Here is a 19,848-nt window from a genome sequence, read left to right as displayed (position 1 = left end):
TGATGGAAAAACATTGATCAGATTAATTAAAATTTGTGAATTTTCCACGTTATCCTTATTTGGCAGGACAGTCACGAGTTGTAACCATGCAACATAGCTTAAAATATTCCATAATTATGTCTTGTAATAGTATAAAATTTAGTGAAACAAAATAATTCAATAAAAATACAAAATTATCACTAATATAAAACACAGCTCCTACGTTTATCCACAGTATTAACCTCGCCCCACTGGACTGCCGGTATCTTTTTGTTTACTGAGTATTGCAGGTCTTGACCAGGGTAGGTGAAAAGCATTTGGGGGTGCCACGATGAACTTGTCACCTGGGTTTGAAGAGCAAAATTTTTTTTCTCTGATCACTGTATAATGACACCTCCTGGAAATGCATGCAACTGCTTTTAGTTTAGTGATTTGGAGTTGCCAAGGGAGTCAGTAAAGGGATCCCAAAATAAACTGTGTAGTTATCCCACAATCTGTAGCACATCTAGCAATTTTATACCACCAGGCTGTAAGAGAACCATATTTTTAGCTTGTACGACTATTGAAAATGAGACTAAGCTCAACTGTATTACCTTTCATAAGCAAGAAAAATGACTATTTTGATGAAGCACCAGAGTGCAATCAAAGAATAACTGACAAAGTGTTTATAGCAGACTTGTTTCAGGACAGGAGGAGGTCATTTGGCCCCTCATGTCAGTACTGGCTCTGAGCAAGAGTAGTCCACTTCCCCACACTCCCCATAATCCTTCAGATGCTTTCCTACAAAACACGAATTCAAGGCCAAGATTGGGATGTTGTAGGGGAGAGATAATTAGAGAACTGATGGAAATTAGCTTTTACACTTATGCTTTAAAAAAGTAGGTTGTATATTCTGTTTTATTACTTTTTGTTTTTACTGTTAGCACATTCATTGATAACAAAATTGTTACCTTCATTTTTGCATAATTTTTTAACAAAGTAAAATTTTGACCATAATCCATTTCCTAAGGTACAAGCTAAGTATCAACAATATACTATAGAACATAAGGAAGCTAACATTTAAATAAGAAAAAAATGGGGATTGGATGAGTGGAATGAAAGCCGTGAACTCTGCTTTTCCTTCGTAGTATTCATGTTTATTCCATTGATATGTCAGAACACAACTTAATTTGTTGCAAGAATGCATTAGCAGTTGAGCATTGTATGTTGCATTTTAGTTGACTTGACGTTAATGAATATTTTTGTTTTTGGTATGGTATAATTTTAACCTGGAAATTGAAAACCTTATTTTGCGAATGACATTGTTGGAATACTTGAATATATGTTTCTCAGCAGATTCAAGCACATTGATGTTTCTCCATTTAGGTTAAATAAAGAGTATAGCAAGATCCATTATTCCCTTTGGAATTTAATTAGTGCAGTTAATGACCATGATGTTGAATGCATATCCTAAAGCATTAATGGATAATTCACTGAGGAATGGAAATATGAAAATTATTTGGGACTATAAGATTACTGATGGAGTAAGACCAATAAGGGGTTGGAGGAACTGGGGACTCAGATTCTGAAAGTGGGAAAAGGAACAGGGAAAGAATGCAAATCTACCAGTGAATTCAGTGATGCGCATCAGTGAATGTTGGAAATGATACCTGACCGCTGTTAGTGTGCTGTGTTCAAATTTCTGCATCAGGTATAAAAGAATCCAAACAGTTAATTTAACTTGCAAGGTTTACTTTACACAGTGTAAATTAGGATCTTATAATGGTTTTAATTGGAAAATATGCATGTCCTCAAATTAACAATATTACCTATTCATCAGTATCACAGTCAGGAACCTGGTGATCAGATAGAGAATATATGCAAGAATGGAAATTAAGAGTAACTTAGAACCATTTCTTCCCCAGACCTCCACTCCTAGTCCTGTCATACCACATATACTTTCTTCATGATGTTGGCTATATTTTCTGAAAGAGAGCGTTGATGGCAGCTGAACAGTATAGTTTATATAAAAAAAACATGAAAATGAAGTTAGTTGTAGAGTCATACTGCATCCACGCCAGCCATCAAGCCCTGCATTAATCCCATTTTTTCCTTTGGCATCCCCATCAGCTCCCTTCTCTGATTCTCCTGAATAGCCAACTAACCTGCCAACCATCACATCTTTAACTTGCGGGAGGAAACTGAGAACTTCTGGGGGCTCAGGCTGGGGTGGGTGGGGGAGCAGGGGGTGGGGGGAATGACAGTGAGGGGCCATATGCAAACTCCATACAAACAACACCCAAAGACAGGATCAATTAACGGGTCTCTGGAGCTGTAAGGTGGCAGCACTAATTGCTGTACTACTGTGCCACTAGTGTTGAATTTAAATTTCTTTCTGGTTACTAAAAGCAAAAGTTGAAAATATTACTGTTTGAATATTGCAATATTATGTAAAATGTTGATTGTAACATGTCCTGGCTAGTTTGTATTTTGCATATTTATTTTTTTCTCTCTTTCTTTCAGATATGGCCGTGTGGAAAGTGTCAAAATTCTTCCCAAAAGGGGCTCAGAAGGAGGAGTGGCAGCCTTTGTGGATTTTGTGGACATCAAAAGTGCACAGAAAGCACACAATTCTGTCAACAAAATGGGAGACCGAGATCTTCGAACGGATTACAATGAGCCTGGCACTATTCCAAGTGCTGCTCGGGGATTAGATGATACCGTTCCTATAGGAACTCGTACTAGAGAGGTTTCAGGGTTCAGGGGAGGTGGTGGGGGGCCAACATATGGACCACCACCATCACTACATGGACGAGAAGGACGTTATGAACGGAGACTTGATGGGTAAGTTCCAAGGTTTCTCTAGGCAGGGTTTTGATAAATAGTGTGAGAAGCAGCAACTCATGTTTAGGTTCCCCAGATGGATTTAATGAGGAAATCTATACATTCGTGTCGTTGTTGGATATGGAAGAGAATTGAAACCAGTAGCAGCTCTGGCCTCTTCGCAGTGGATCTATTCTGCAGCTGGCTGGATGACTACTCCTGGGATAAGTTTGGTTAGTTTGATGGAAGGTTTTTATCAGTTACTATGGAGTTAACCCTCGTAATAAGCTTCCCTTTTCTCCATGGATTGCAAGCCGTTCCCTCTGGATGTATCCCTTCGATTGAGTGGCTATGATATTGCATCCTTGTACAACCAACCTGAGGAATACTATGGAATTACTAGACCTACTGTTTGAAGCGATATTGAAGTGCATTGAAGACTTTCTGCAGTATCATATTGGCTTTGGCTTAAGTGTAAGGTATTGATGCACGTTCTTTGGATATGAAATTATTTCAATGAAGATATAGTACTCTGATCTACTACTTTCCTTGAAGGATATTACAGCTAATGATTTTCAACATGAATTCATTTGAAGGAAAACTGAAGAATTGAGAACGTAACATATACAAGGGTCTACATATCTGTACTGTTTATTTTGATTCACCCCAATTGGATCTTATGGATATTTCTGGTCCAACGATTAAGTTGTAGAAGCTTTCAAACATTTTGGAATTTCATTTTCCTGCATAATGGAATGGAGGGCATTATCTCTTCAACGTGGGATTATATTCATCTTAAAGTAGTTGTATGGCAGTTTGGATTACCTGGTTTGTGTTTCATACTCTTCTTGATTCTACTTATTGTACCAGTGGACTATCAAACAAGGGAAATCTGTTAGTGGATACATTACATTTTAACTTTCAGATCAAATGTGAAAATATTTTAAGACATGGCAACTGACTGCTAGAAAATGGATATTATATACCTACTACCAGAAGAAAGCACTGTGCTCTGGGAGTAACGGGTATAGTTGCTTAATGTCGACTGGAATTGGGATACATCTATTTACCGTCATACATCCATCTGAACGCACTCCGCATCTCAGAAAGGTCTTGGGGTTTGGGAGTTACTATTAAACTTTGGGAGCTATCTGTTTGAGGCGAATGTACGTAACACTGGCAATGGAAGTTTATCTTTCTTGGGCGTTCAGTTTTCTTGATACAATCCCCAAATCAATGCGGCACTAGCACTATCCGAAGTTGGATTACCCCTTTAAGAGGGGACCAAATTGGGAATGTTTGTACACTTTTCTCTCCCTAGATTTAATTGGGATTTAGGTCGTGTTTACTGCAGTCTAAAAAGGTTGGTATGCCCTGCCATGCGTATCTTAGCCCCTCTCCTAACCCAGTCAACCCTTTCTTTCCACTAACTCCAGTAGTCATTAGCACTGCTAAAAATTCAATCAGCACTTAGCCAATAGAATCTCACTGTCTTGCACCTCTGTTAGCTTCTTTGCCTGTCTTTGTCTTTCATGGATTAGGAATTTGTATTTTTTTTTGTGTGTCAGCTGATGGCAGTAATTTGGAATCAGCTTGCTTCTTTTCATTGCTGAAAGGTCAGTGTAAAATGATTCCACAGTACATTGTAAGCTCAGTTCTATACCTCGCTGATTAAGACAACTTGACTCTATGCATAGCTTAGTGGCTTTGCTACTCAATGTTTTCTGTTTTCTGAATCTGTAGAATGTCAATGGAAAAGTAATACTGTTATAATATCTTGCATGGAAGAAATTTAGAATGGGAAGTGATTAAATATGATCTGAATATAAAATAACTATGAAGATTATGAGTAGAATTATGGAAATACCAGAAGTTAAAATAACTACATTTCTGAGTATTATTTCTACTGAGGTAAATTATGCAGCAAATTAATTAGACTTTGGTAAATCAGGTTCTGCATTAATCTTTTCCTAACTTTAATACATGAGAATTAAGAAATATAAGCTTAATAATTAGTATAATATCAACTGTATTAGGAAATGATAGTTTACTATGAAGGATAAGCATTGAAAGAAAGCATTCAGTTTCTTAATAATAGCGACTGAACAAAATGCTTTTGCCAATTTCTTTATTGTTTCCATATATTCGCTATTTAAAAGTCAAATGCTTATTTTGCCAGTGTTTAGAGGGGGCAATTAGGGGATCTTCCTGCTATGTGGGTAATGCTTGACTGATTGTCATTTTTTTCCTTCCTCTTCCCATCCCCTTTTCCAAACAAAACAGGGCTTCTGATAACAGGGAGCGTACTTATGATCATAGTGCCTATGGACACCACGATCGTACAACAGCAGGGTTTGATCGTCCCAGACATTATGAACAGGATTACTATAGAGATCCTCGGGATCGAACTATACAACATGGAGTTTATTATGGGTCAAGAAGTCGAAGTCCTACTCGATTTGAAGCTCATGATCCACGTTATGAACAAAGAGGGAGGGAACAGTTTGCAATTTCAAGTGTAGTACACCGAGATCTCTACAGGGAAGATATTACTCGGGAAGTAAGAGGGAGACGGCAAGAAAAGAATTATCAGCACAGCAGAAGTCGATCCCCACATTCCTCACGGTCAGGAAACCAGTCCCCACAACGACCTAGCCAAGGACGGTCACGACGATCTCCCAGTGGCAGTGGGTCCCGGAGTAGGTCATCAAGCAGTGATTCAGTCAGCAGCAGCAGTAGTACCAGCAGTGACAGGTAGGTGGAGAGGAGCATACCACAAAGTTTCCATCAACGTATCCCATTTGACGTCAGAATAAAGGGGATCATTTGGTCGTTTTTACTAGTCATCAGAAAAGGTCAAGTGTACAAGTTGGTTATTCAATATTTTAAAAACTCAGCTAGTTAATTTTACTTATAGTACCACATGTTTTTTTTATGGAGAGTTCTCAAAGAGTTATTTAAAAGAAAGGAATGTATTTTTAGCACAAACCCACCTTTGACAAAGCATATGCTGTGCCACTGTGATACAAAAGTAACTTGCTGTTGTTACTAGGATTTCATGAATGTGCAGTGGTAAGGATGTATAATTTATGTGCTATTTCCATTAAGGAGCATAGTTACCTTTACAAAAGGTTAAACCTAGAAGTATCATTTTGTGTAGAACACGTGGTCAAATTGATGATGCTGATGGCAGTAGCAATTTGAGATAAGATAATTCTATAAGTTTGAGTATGATCTTTTACCCCATGTGACAGTTTGGTAACAGTGCTTACATATTTGAATGTGGATTCTCGCCACAGTGACATTCTGTGTGGGTTGATCGTTGCATCAAGATAGTTGTATCTGGTTAGTTTATTCAGATGCTTTCTAATTAGAAAAATATGCATTTCAGTTTTTCAGTGTACTAATTTCTGCTGTTGCACATCCTATGTTTATAAATATCAGAAGCCTTTTTCTTTCAGACTTTATCTGAATATAAAATTAGTGGCAGGATAGCAATATTAAATTCTTATACATGTACAAAAGCAATGAAGTCTATTTTTCCTCTACTTGGTCATTGCTGCATACATAGCACAAATTGGTGATTCGCAAATTTTACAATCACCTGTTTTATGAGAACTACTGAGAGCAGAAAAATCAAGATGTTATGTCATTTTTTAATAAAAATTTCAGTGAGAAATTATAACTTCAGATATATTATTGCATTATAATCAGTTCTGTACTTTTGTTATGTTTTATGACATTGTGTATGTAACATTTGGAAGAAGCTTGAAGCATTGTGCTTAATCCCTGATAACTATATGACATCATGGATGCATCAGATCCTATGTGTACCATAGTGAAAGGTTTACATTTTCTACTTTTCATTTTAACTAGATTATTGTTTAAATTATTTTTAATATTGTTTTACTTGCTGCATTCTGCTGCCTGAAATGGCAAAATGGTGTGGTGCATGGGCTCTCTCGGCTTGAAGCATTGCCATAGAGGAACTGTTAGGTAACAAGCCCATTTAGAAAGTTCCCTCTCATACCATAAACACATTAAAGGTTTGTAATTTGCATTTTTGGTACTGCATAGTTCAATTTACATAGTTATTAGATCACAATTCCAATGTTTCTAAAGGAATAAGTTAAAACTATGGGTTGGGTGCAGTGACAGTTGAGTAATGGGGAATCAAGATTAGTAGAACAAGTTGCACCTCAGTGTAATTTTTCCAATGTGTTTGTAAATATTTTTCAAAATGGTCAGTGCTGATTTGTGTGTTATACATAAGCCAACCACTGTCCTACTTTGCCTAGCCTTTTCAGCATATCCTTCATTTCTCTCTCATCCTTGGCTGTATAGCTTCCCTTCTATTCACTTTTATTACTCCATGGATTTATTACTAGCTGTTTAGTTATGTTTCTTAATTTTAGATATCTCTCAAGCAGAGATATATAGTTTACATCTGCTCTATTAAATCCTTCATATTTTTCAAGACTTCTGAAATGTCTTTACAGAAAAGAGTTCCACCTTGTTCAGTATTATCTATGTAAATTTTTGTTGCACTTCTGCAGTGCCTTTGATAATTCAGAACTGTGCGCAGTACTTCATATGAGACCTATCCAAGGTTCTACGCAAGTTTAATATAACTGTGGTACTTTTTAATTTCTGTTTCTTGCAGTGGCTTGATTGCAAGAAGTATGCAGCCTTCATATTCCTCATGCCATATTGCACAAATCTTATTTGCCATTTACACTTCAGTTCTACAAGTTTACTTTGTAGCAAACAGCATTGATATGTATTGCAATTATTAGAGTATTTCTGATTTCCAAGTCTAAATTGTCTATGGAAGTGGTTAACAGTGGTGACTCCAATGCCAATTGCTGTGGCACACCATTTTTCCACTTCCCACTAATCTGAATAAAAAAATTTTAACTCATAAGTTTTGTTTTATTGCCAGTTTACTATGAATTCTTCTCCTTGGCCCTTAACCCCAGGTGTGTTACCTTAGTTATTATTTAATATGCTTCAGACTTTTAGAATATTTTACTAAATATATTACACCTACTTTAGGACCTCTATCTGTTGTCTATTACTTCTACCAAGAATAGTCAAGCGTGACCTATCCTTTTGAAATTGGTGCTAAATTGTTCTTTAGATTTTTTTTTGCCACATCATTGAGTAAGATTTCCATTGACCCAGAACTTAAGGTCAGCAAAGAATTGATGGTGGTTCCCACCAATGAGAATAAAGTGCCTCAAAAAATACCTACTGACTTCTATGGTGAGAACTCCTCCTTTTCTAATACCTGCTGCTGTCAAATAAAAGTTCCAGGTAAATTCCCTGTGTCCAGCAGCTTTGATATCATTGGGCTGACTTAACAGCCAATCTCATTAAAGAAAATTGGAGTCAGAATACCAGGAAGTAACTTTTAGTTAATTTTAGTGAAGTGCTAAACAAAAGATTGTCACATTCAATAAAATTAAAGTTGAAATACCACAAACTTCAGAAACATTTTAAAATCCCATATATTTTGAGATGGTTATCATATAAGGAAATTACAATGCACATGTTTGCTGTAATTATTGTTTAATCATAATTCACTATGATCTCATGTGACTGAGTATGAAATGTTGTAGTGAGGCTAGTTTGCAAAAAGCCTAAATTTATATCATTTCAAGCAATTGTTCTTCTTTGTGCTGGAGCAGGCTAAAAACTGCAAATATGAAAGCACTGGATTACTGGCAGCAAGTTTGGGATTTTTACATTAAATTGTACATGTGTGAAAATTTTAAAGTTCCTGTTGGTTGTAAAGAATTGTTAAAATGTATACTGGTAGTTGCGATGCCATAATAACCACAAAATCTAAGTCATTATCTTCATTAAGCTCACTACTTTTGAGTTTCTGATTCAGTTTTCCCATTTGAGTATAGCAGAGCATTATCTGTCTGCAATCCTCTGACACTTTCTTTTCTAATGGATTTTTATAAATATTAAATTGTGCAGCATCTATTACTTCCTGAATTTCTTTTTGTATGCATGGAATATTTGTGGGATATAGCATCTTCATAAGTGTGCACCCATTTAAATGTAGGAAAGGACAGCAACTATGGGTAAAATACGTTAACCTGGGCAAATGGATTCCTTCTGAGTAAATGTCCCAGTAGCCTTTGGTTGTGAGGTAGACCATATGTTTTATGAAAAACTGGTGTTTCAGACCTATCTTTATCTATCACTGCTTTTCAAGTGCTTTTAGGAAATACACCCTTATGATAATATATTGAATATGTGTTTTGATGCTTTATGTAGGTCAGTAAGTACATTGATGTGTTGTATGCAAATGCACTTTGATCTGAATGAATGGGAATTTTGTGGTGGTGTTGAAATCAGTCTGTTGTTCCTTTACATAGATACAAGATAGATGAAAGTTAATGGCCCTGACTCTTTTTAAATATGAAACTAAATCATGTTCCTTTATTGTGTGTCACACATTCGCATGTTTCTAACAGATAATCAGAGCTCTGAGAATAAGTTGTGATGCATAGCATATGGATTTTATTGGAAAGGACATTGACAGCTGCCACCAGTCCTAGGGTTATATTTGGTTGTGCTGTGTCACATTTATTGGGTAACTGTTTAATCAACTCCTTTCCTAAACAAGTTCACCGGAGGTTCAGGATTCAAAATCTTTAACATCAACCACCACCCCATCAACTTAAAGCCCTGCTACCACCCCTCCCAGCCACCCCAACTGTGGAAATGCTAGTCTTGCATAAATGATGTTGTTTTAGGTTGTTAGATTGTCTCAGTTACTGAACTTTTGCACTGATAATCTCCAACAAATCCTTTATAAACTAAGGATTGGAATTTGGAATAATGAAATAACAATATCAGAGCCAATACCTATTGCCGGTGAAACATAACACTGTTAAATTGTTTATGATATTGGTTAAATTTGTGGCTCAACATTTTTATTGTTAAATAAACAATGTGTGAATTTATTAATAAGTACTCTGGATGTATTCCATTTAGGGATAGCCCTGTGTACCTTATTGCTCTTGATTCATGTGTAGATGAGCAATGGAAATGGTGCAGCTAATTGCTCTTACCCTGGCTAATCCTCAAAATGCAAAGCAGGAGATTCACAGCAGAAAAAATACCATTGAATCTTCAGCATAATTAATTTATGTTTACAGTGACTAAAGCCACACAGTGTTCTTTTTACTTGTAATTTTAAAATAGCCTATCAGATTAACCAAATAAGGAGTACAGGCACACCAAAATGCTATGACATTGCACATAATTGGGAGTATTTTGATTTTGGCTTTGCAGAGTAAAGAGTTATTTAAATAAATGATTTTTGCAAATTTAAATGACACTAGATTAAAAAATAATAATCTTCTGTCAGAGTTTGTTAAAACTTAATTTAAGGTATGTATTTAAATAATGCCTAATGGAGAGAAAAGTCTAATGGCATTTATGAATGCTGAGCCAAAGGAAGAGTTATTAGTCAAATAGCAAAATGCTGCAGATCCTGGAACACATTACCAGGAATACTTAGTAGGTCAGGCAGCATCTGTGGGAACAGAAATGGTTAACAACCCCATTTATAACCTTGAGGAGACGCTGGTGCTGACAAAAAGCATCTGCAAAGCTGAACTTTAAGAAAGTTCTTAAAGGTGTATGAGTTGTGGGTTTAACTGAGGAATTTCTTACCAGAAATGTACAGTTCAGTCATTTATTTGTAAAGTTGCAGAGTCAATGTAAACATCTCTGATAATATTAAGAGGGACAAAATTCTTTAAGTTGCTTGACATTAGCTTGTATTCTTGCCAAGAAAGATGCTGTTCCTGTTCATTTAATGACATGTGCCTTTGTTAGGTATTAGGGAATGGCTTGCTCACAAGATGTTTCTGCTATTGTATAATCAGCTGAGAAAAGTTGAGTGAATAGACTAGAAATAACCTTCCATCAATTTTCCTACCTTCCCTTTGGGATGTGTTTAAGTTATGTATTAAGCTGCGGAGAAAATCTTGAGATCCACTACCCTGGTCGAATTGAATAGATTAACCCAAATGATGACCACCAGGCCATCGTGTGGCTACTGAATTAATTAAATGGTAACTTCGTTAATTTAAATAAAACTTGAAAATGTGAGGTTGTAACACCACATTAATCGTGTATTGCATAAAAATCTGACACCATACTTTTGCTATGGTGACAAAATAATTTGCAATAGCTTTCAAGCACATCTCCTCCCCTTATATTCATATCAAGTTATTCCCCTTTCCTTTGCTAATAGCTCTCAACATTTAATTGATTAATGAAACTAAAAAAAAAACTGGCATGATCTAGAGTGGCTTTTTATTGGGTTACAAAAAAATTGTCCAAAGAGAAGGTTTTTGTGTCATAAAATACAGCAACGAGGTCTTGTCTCCCTTCAAAGTTCCCCTTTAAATAAATGGAGCCAAGTTCCTGAGCTATGCTGTGTATCCTTAAACTGTGGAATACTGTTGGTCTTTTTGGAACATCCACTGTTTTCAATTTCAAAAGGCAAAACACAATAGGAATTCCATTTTTTCCCAACCTTTCCTTTGGGTAGTTTATATGAACCTGGATGAATAGTAGTCTCAATTTTTTTGGGTACCATATTAATATCTAGAAGCAAACCCACTTCTAATGCTTGTGCATCTTCAAGTTGAATCAGTATTGTCAGTATGTGGAGTTTATTTTCAAGCATTAAGGTGAAGGAGAATTTGTTGTTTGGAAGTTATTTCAGTTGGATTTTGGCAAGTTGTGAAGGTGCTTGCAAAACAGCACGGTGGTAAAGCTAGTAGAGCTACTGTTTCATAGTTCCATTGACCCAGCTTTAATTCTGACCTCTGCCGCTGTCTGTGTGGAGTTTTCACTTTCTCCCGGTGACCACGTGGATTTCTTGTGGGTGTTCCGATTTCCTCGATATCCCAAAAGGCATGCAGGTTCTTGGGTTAATTGGCTACTGTAAATTGCCCCAGCATGTAGGTGAATGGTACAATCGGGGAGGTTGATAGGAATGGGGGGTGAATAAAATGGGATTAGTGTAAATGGGTACTTGATGGTAGGCGTGGACTACCATCAAGTACCCATTTACACTAATCCCATTTTATTCACCCCACATTCCTATCAACCTCTTGACTTGATAGGCCATATGACTCTATGACACCCAGACTGAAGAATTTCCAGGGAATTTGGTTGTATGCTTTATTTTCTTTCCACCATTGCTTATATAGATGTAATGGGAATACGGTTTCTGTTTTCAAATTAACTAATCTAGGAGCAGTTGTGGTGCCAGTTAAATAAATCATGGATGTTCACCAGTACAAAAATAGAACAGAAAATGTTCAGTAGGTTAGGCAGCAACCATGGAGAGAGAAACACAGTTAGTGTATTAGGTCAATAGCCTGTCACTAAAGCTAGGAAAAATTAATGGTAAAAAGTATTTTAAGTTGCAAAAATTTTGGGTGCAGAAGGAAGAACATAAGGGAATATCTGTGATAGGGTGGAGGCAGAGTGATTAAATGATTGAAAGGGTGATGAAACCAAGTGAAAGTGAGTAATAAAGGCATTACATTAGTACTCCACTGAGAGCTTTTAAAGTATTAATTCATTGTGGTGGTCTTGGTCCTCCAGTGTGAACACTCACAGGTACCTTTTTTTAAAGAAAAATTGCATTTGCTCAGATTGCACTTTGCTATACTGGGAATCTGGTGTGAATCTCCTGCCCTCCCTAGGTACATATCCAGCAACGAAATCCTCATTGCGGAGAGACTGCCAGTGAAGTCTGATTTTGGGTGGGCTTGATGAATGGTGCAGCTGCCAAGTACGAAGATGTTAGGTTCAGGGCTGCACCTTGACTGGCACAATGAATACAGGCCATTGCTGGGGACTGGCAGCACTTTCTCCATGTGTTCACAGACTACGCAGATCATATGGTTTCCTTCATTGCCACCTGTAGCATGTAATGGAAGCTGCCTTCTCCTTTTGTTTTCCTGCACAGATCTCCCTAGCCCAGCAAGGAGATGCAGCAGTTTCCATCAGGTTAGAATGTGATGAGAGAGCCAGCACACGGAGCAGGTGCTGCCAATTACTAAGCAATGGTTGTAGGTGCCAGCCAGAGTGCAACTCTAAGCCCCACGTCTCAGCACTGAGTGACCACATTACTCACCCTGGTCTGCCCAACACCAGCCGTCACAGGCAGCCTCCACATAAATCAGTGATGTGACTTATTTTGTGTGAGGACTCCAGCACAGCAGTGCCTAGCAACAAGAAGGGCAGGAGTTCATGCCAGGTTTCCTGTATAGCAGGACGTATTGCATCTCTCTCTATATAAGGCTGTAATGACACCTTTTATATTGCTGATTCCATTAGCATTCTTGTTCCCAGGAATGCAATCTGAGGTCTAACTGAGGTACCAGTGTAATGAATAGCAGAATGTAACAGGATGTATAAATTGGAGATGATGATTATATATGTGAAATTACCAGCAGTAAAGAGAAGGGTGAAAAAGCAATTAAGTGCTAGGATTGTGAAGCTGTAAAGGCTGGAATTGTGGGCTATATGAAATCGCTGAAGACATTGTTTAGTCCAGAATGCTTTAATGTTCCTGTCAGAAGATGAGGGGTTATTCCTTGAGCTTTGCTAAAACAATGTAAGGGGCTAAAGACAGAGAGGTCAAACTGGTTTAGGTAATTAATGTGGCAGGCAGCTGGAAGCTCAGGGTCTCATTTGCAGATTGAATGGAAATGTTTTGTAAATCTGATATCCAGTACAGCAATAAGTAGTAAATAGATTTGAGCTCTTTAATGACATGGATTTGATCTCCACTTTTAATGTGTGAACAGTTAAAATATATAGGAATTGGAATGGTTTACTGGTTTTGGTTCAGTAAAATGCATATTCTTAAAAATTAGTTCAGAACAATGCATTCTCTGGCTCCTCCACTCCTAGTTAGTTAATATGATGCATCAATAAGCTATCCAAAACTAGAAGAACACGTTTGATTTTTAGTTTAATTAGCTGGTTTTTGGTGTCATAATATATTAATTTCCCATTGCCTCTGTGGCAAGTGTATGCAAATAATGGTGCAGACATTTGGACGGCTGTGATGCTCTTCATGATAATATAAATAGTCTGTTGTTTGTTGTTAAAAGTATCTAAAGAATGGCTCATTTTGTTGAAGTATTAGAAACCAAGCAGTGTGTGGTTATACCTGGAAAGGAGTTAATTCAGAATTGTTAGAACAAGTTGAGGGAAGTTCAACAAGTATAGAAAATCAATTTTTATAATTCATTTTCATGAAGGCATTCCTATTGACTTGGGTTGTATCAAGTTTTTTGAGTGTTGTCAGAGTTGCATGCATCCTGACATACGGAGAGTATTCCATTCTAGATGTACCTTTTAGATAATGGTTAAGGCATTTTGAAGGCAGAAGATGAGTTGCTCGTTATAGGGGATGCCCTGCTAATCTGCTCTTGTAGCCATTGTATACGAGTGTTTTATCCAGTTCAGCTTCACTGGTGCTTTCCCTCCCTCCAAACCCCAAGGATATTGACAGCAGGAGATTAAGTAAATATCCTGGTTAGTTTTTAGACCCACTTTTGCCTTTGGTGATGGTCATTGCCTGATGTACCTGGTGACTTGCCATATCAGTTTTTGCCTGAATGATGTCCAGGACTGCTTGTATGCAGACAGGGTGCTTCAGTAGCTGTGAATATTGAATGAAAACATTTTCATTTCTAACCTCATGGTGGAGAAAAGGTCATTGATGAAGCTGTTAAAGATGGTTGGGCCTGAGGAAATTGCTCTGAAATGATGTCCTGGCACTGAGATCATACAACTATTAAACAAGACTAGCTTCCTTAGGTTTGACTTAAATATTAGCTATGTACATTAATATCGACTTCAGCTAGTGGTGACTTTCCTCCCTGGTTCTCATAGTCTTTATTTTACTATGGCATCTCAATGTCACATTTGGTCAAAAATTGCTTTGGCATCAAGGGCAGTCATTATTACCTTGTCTCTGGAATTCACCTCTTGTGCATATTTGGCCCAATACTATAATGAAATTTGGACCCAGTTGGTCCTGGTGGAATTCAAACTGAACGTGAGCAAGCTGGTTATTGGTAACTAACCATCATCAAAGACATTTTCCACCTGTTTGATTGAGAGTAGAATGCTGTGGCTATTCAAATTGTGTTTGTCGTGTCTTTTGAGGTCGGGGCAACCCTCTTTCCCATTACCTGCGAAATTTTCTGTATTGTCAGGTCTGTGATGTGGCTGTACTGGAACAATTTGTCCAGTTAAGAGCTATGTCTAGATTAGTGTCTAAGCCTTCAATACTGCTGGGATATTGGTTGATTCTAGAGCCTTTGTTTTGTGGCATAGTGGTAAAAATAGAATTCTATTGGTAAAGGCCTATTTTATATGAATTAACAGTATCATGGGTTTAACATCAAAACATTTGAGTTTATTTAAAATGAATTATACATAGGCAAATATGAAAACCATTTTAGAAATCTTAAGCATGTTTAATTGATGTAGCCTGCTTACTAACTTTCTTATTGTTCATCAAATATTCTCATCCATATGTAAAATGAGGGAAAAACTTTGTTAATTTTGTACTGTGAGATAGTTTGTTATTGTTATAGCTTGGCATTATGATTAAAATGTGCTCAGATTACATTATTTATTGCAATATTAAGACGTGACACTATAACTCATTACTTATGGTTTGTTGGGTCAAAATAACACTCAATATAAGAGAGAAATGCTCTAGGTATTGTAGTTAAGCTACAAACAGATACCAATTAAAAGTTGCTTACTTGGATAACTGCCAGACTTTAAATAGAAATGGAGATGTAACAAGCAAACTTTTTGTGTGATATATGCTTTAAATTCCAAAACTGGAAATTGCTTGGACCTGAGAAAAGAAGTAAAAATTGGGGCTGACGACATTTAAAAGAACAATCCCTGATTGAATCTGAAATTGGTGGTGTTGAGAGTTGGGTGCATGGGAGGAGCAGAAATAGACAACAGTACAATTACTAATCTGTGACACTGAAAGGTTACTAAAATGCAAAATCATGGGAAATTGACAGGAAGGAAAGGCCATTTAAAGTTACTCACACTCTTTATGACATCATAACTAAAGACTCCCTTTTAATCAATTTCAGTATTGGTCTCTCTATTGTGTGTATACTGTGTTTGTCCTGCCAACACCTAGGGCACTGTTTTAGACCAATGATCATTGCAATTGTATGGCAAGTACATAAAAAGTGCATTTCACAGATTTTGATGCCAACTGCAAACTTACTAACCATACTTCAAATGCCAATATTTGCCTTATTGATTTATTTTTGCTGTTTTTGTTGTATGTATATTCTGAAATTTTTGCCTTTTGGTTACATTCTGAGTCATTGTTGAGTGATGTCTGTGGTGAATAGCAGGTAATGAAAGATTCCCAGCTGTTCTTCTGTTGAATTAAAAGAGTTTATGGAGAGATGGATAACAGAAATTACTTGCATCTGTTACATAAAGATTTAAAATTAAATTTGTTGGGTCTCTCTGTTCAAATTAACCATTATAGTACCTCCATAAGATCACATCTTGAATTAAAGTAGCTTCAAATGTTTATTACATTTATCTGTATGTTCTTGCTATTCAAGGAACTGTGCCATATTATTGTAATTTCTCTATCAAATGAATATTATAAACCACTCATTAGAATTGGAAACAAATCAGTGTTACTAACATTGATGATCTTTTGTCAGTGACTTCCCATCCTGCAAAAATAATATATCAAAATTCCTCTATTAAATTACTATTGTATTCTTTGTTCCAATGGAAGTTGTTCCAGTATTTTGAATTTCCTCTACTCATAACTGTTATTTTCCATAACTTCACATTATTGTTGAATATATACTATATATTTTCAATGGCTTCAATATCAACAGAAAATGGCAGAAATACTTAGCAGTTCAGGCAGCATTTATGAAAAGGGAAACAGAGTTAATGCACTGTACTTCCAGCATTTTCTGTTTTATTTCAGATCTACAACATTGCAGTAATTTTCTTTCATCTCAGTGGCTTTGGTATCTCCTGTAATGGGTTGCCTAAAGAGTCAGTGATTTTTAACTGTGACCTATTCATTGCCTTTTTCCAAATTTATCATTAATGTGAAACTCATGTTATCTGTCTACATTTTTAAAAGAATATTGGCCAATTATTTGGCTTTATCTACTTACCATGGAATGAGTATTTGAACTTGGAAATTCATTCAATTTCTGCTGTGAGTGTGCATTTCCATTACTAGTTCTTGCCCAAAATATGTTACTTCACATTAATTTGTATTTGTCACTTCTCTTTCATTAATTTATTTGTCTCCCTAAACTACAGTTGTTGTGTGTCAGTTGCAACTTTTGGCATTGTGTTTCAAGCCATTTACAATTCTAAGTGATACTTCTAATGTCCAAAAACCTTTTGCTCTCTGTCCATGGAAGTTCTTGGTGAATTGCTTTTTTATACCATTCACCAGAGTTTTCGTAATGGATCCCTTGTAAGAAATCTTATCAGATGCCTGCTAAAAATCCATGAGTTTATTGTGTACCACCTTCTATTTACCTAGCTAAGAACTTCTTCAAAAATGATTTTTTATTAAAAGTAACATGACTTTTACAAATCCACTCTGCCTGACCTTGATGAACTTTTGCATTCCTAAACACTCACTGATTTTTATCCCTGGATATAGATTCTAAGAATTTGCCTTCAGCAGGAAATAGCTTCAGTGTTTACTCAATTTGAATCTACTTTCTTAGGTTTACTTTATAATATAATGACTGAAGGAGCACTGCTGTTATTAAAGCAATAAATTATTGTGTTTAGTTTTATTATGGTGACTTTTTTCAACTGTTATCCATCTGTATATGGACCAAATGTTTGCAAAAGTGATTCTACCAGTTGTTTTTACTTTGGCAGTTGTTAGAAATCAAGCAGTAGTTAAAGTCTGAATTTATCTCTTTTTTTTGAAATATGCATGAAAGTTGCAATGTCACTTCGTATAGCAGATGCACACAAATTGGACCAACATCTAATGCTCAGAAATGCCTGAATTTACTAGGCAGTAAAGTCACAGGACAGGTTTCTTTGTAGCTAGTAGGGAAAGCATATTTTGACTTTAGGAAAGGTTGGAAGACCAAGATGGTTCGGCAAGACTTTACCTTGTGTATATGTATTTGTTAGGTGACTGGACTTGTAAATTGGTTTTATAATTTGCATTCTTAATCTCGCACTAAGTAATGGAAAATGGTTTCATAGCAAAGGCAACATACGCCTGGTTGTTATTCTCCAGAATCTGAATCGTAAAACAATTGTAAATGCTGTTTAAATATAAATTGTGTTTTATTTACTGTGGTCTTTCCATTGTTAGTATTCCTGTGAGAAACTGCCTAGTAAAATGTGTCTCTGTTAGCTACATTTTTACATTGGGAATTTAGCTTATTTAATGTAGTGTTAACAAGGAAATCATTGTAAAATGATAAGAGGCAGAGAAAGGCAAGTGCAAGGCTGGGGATCTTAAGTTTCATGTAGATGAGAATGAGCAGGGTGAATGGAATTAAATCACAGGTCTGCCATATCTCATTGAATGATAGAACAGGCTTTGGTACTTAATTGCATACTCCTGTTCTTATATTGCCATGTGAAACAGATTTCCTAAAAATTTCATTCTAAAGTTTGGCTGTCCCTATCTTATTCTTTTAGGCTCATATGGCAGCCAGTTTGGACACAACAGGAACCCCCAACACCAATAACAGAAGACAAGTTTACTTGTTTTGGTGGTGTTGATTGAAGGATATATTGGGGAGAACACCTAAAGAATTCTTTATTTTGAATTGTTGCACCTACCTCAACAGGTAGGTGGGGCCTCAGTTTAATATCTCATCTGTCAGAAGGCATTTGAACCAAATGCAGTACTCCTTCAGTATCTTTGAACAAGGAATGAAGCTTGCATTTATAAAACAAACTAGTATGAGGATGAAAAAAAAACTATGTACAGATTTGGTATCAGGAAGTAAAATTGTAATAGGTATTTAGTGCTTTTGTTAGCAGAATTAAAACCTTAACAACTAATAATGCATTTTAGAATCATAGAGCAATACAGCATGGGAACAGGCCCTGCAGGCCAATGCATCTGTGGCGACTAAGATGCCCATCTAAGCTGGTCCCATTTGCCCGCGTCTGGTCCATATCCGTCTAAACCTTTCCTATCTGTGTACATGTCCAAGTGTCTTTTAAATGTTGTTATTGTACCTGCCTCAACCACTTCCTTTGGTAGTTTGTTGCATATGCGCACCACCCTCTGCGTGAAGAATTTGCCCCTTGGGTCACTTTTAAATCTTTCCCCTCACCTTAAACTTGTGCCCTCTAGTTTTTGATTCACTTTTCCTGGGGTAAAAGACTGTGTGCATCCACCCTATCTATGCCACTCATGATTTTATACACCTTTATACACCCTTGTACACCTCCGTCTCCTACACTCCAATGAATAAAGTCTTAGCCTACCTAACCTCTTCCCTATAACTCAGGCCTTCTAGTCCTGGCAACATTTTTGTAAGTCTTCCTGCAACATCTTTTCTATAACAGGGTAACCAAAACTCTGCACAGTACTCCTAGTGCGACCTCACCAATATCTTGTACAACTGCAATATAACGTCCCAACTCCTACGCTCAGTGCCCTGATTGATGAAGGCCAGTGTGCCAAAGGCCACTTTCTCCACCCTGTCTACCTGTGAAGCCACTTTCAGGGAACTTTTGCTGATCAACTCTTTTCATTTAGTTGTTCTCTCCTCCTTTGTTGACATTTCCTTAATTAAATGCGCAAATATCAGTTGGTTTGTAAACTTGTACCATAACGAAACTGAAATGTGGCCATTTAGCATATCAGCTAAGTAAATTTGTTCTCTGGATTGTAAAGCAACCAGTTTTGTAATTTTGATTTAGAACATCGAACAATGTTGTGCTGAACTAATTAAACTAATGATGCTGAATTAC

The 19,848-nt window shown here is 36.7% G+C and overlaps 1 protein-coding gene across 4 annotated transcripts in view; it reads left to right on the top strand.

Annotated features, from left to right (window-relative positions):
• spen (spen family transcriptional repressor) overlaps nucleotides 1-19,848 on the top strand; it is an 84,674-nt gene that overhangs the window by 9,568 nt on the left and 55,258 nt on the right. For all 4 annotated transcript variants that reach the window (XM_052039117.1, XM_052039118.1, XM_052039116.1 and 1 more), the window contains exons 2-3: nucleotides 2,482-2,802; nucleotides 5,065-5,535. In XM_052039117.1, the coding sequence (XP_051895077.1) occupies nucleotides 2,482-2,802; nucleotides 5,065-5,535 (792 nt within the window). The remainder of the gene's footprint in view (nucleotides 1-2,481; nucleotides 2,803-5,064; nucleotides 5,536-19,848) is intronic.

The sequence above is a fragment of the Pristis pectinata genome, chromosome 26, assembly GCF_009764475.1.
Source record: "Pristis pectinata isolate sPriPec2 chromosome 26, sPriPec2.1.pri, whole genome shotgun sequence".
NCBI lineage: Eukaryota > Metazoa > Chordata > Chondrichthyes > Rhinopristiformes > Pristidae > Pristis > Pristis pectinata.
Note: the sequence above shows the minus strand (reverse complement) of the source record. Positions and strands in the feature narration are given on the sequence as shown.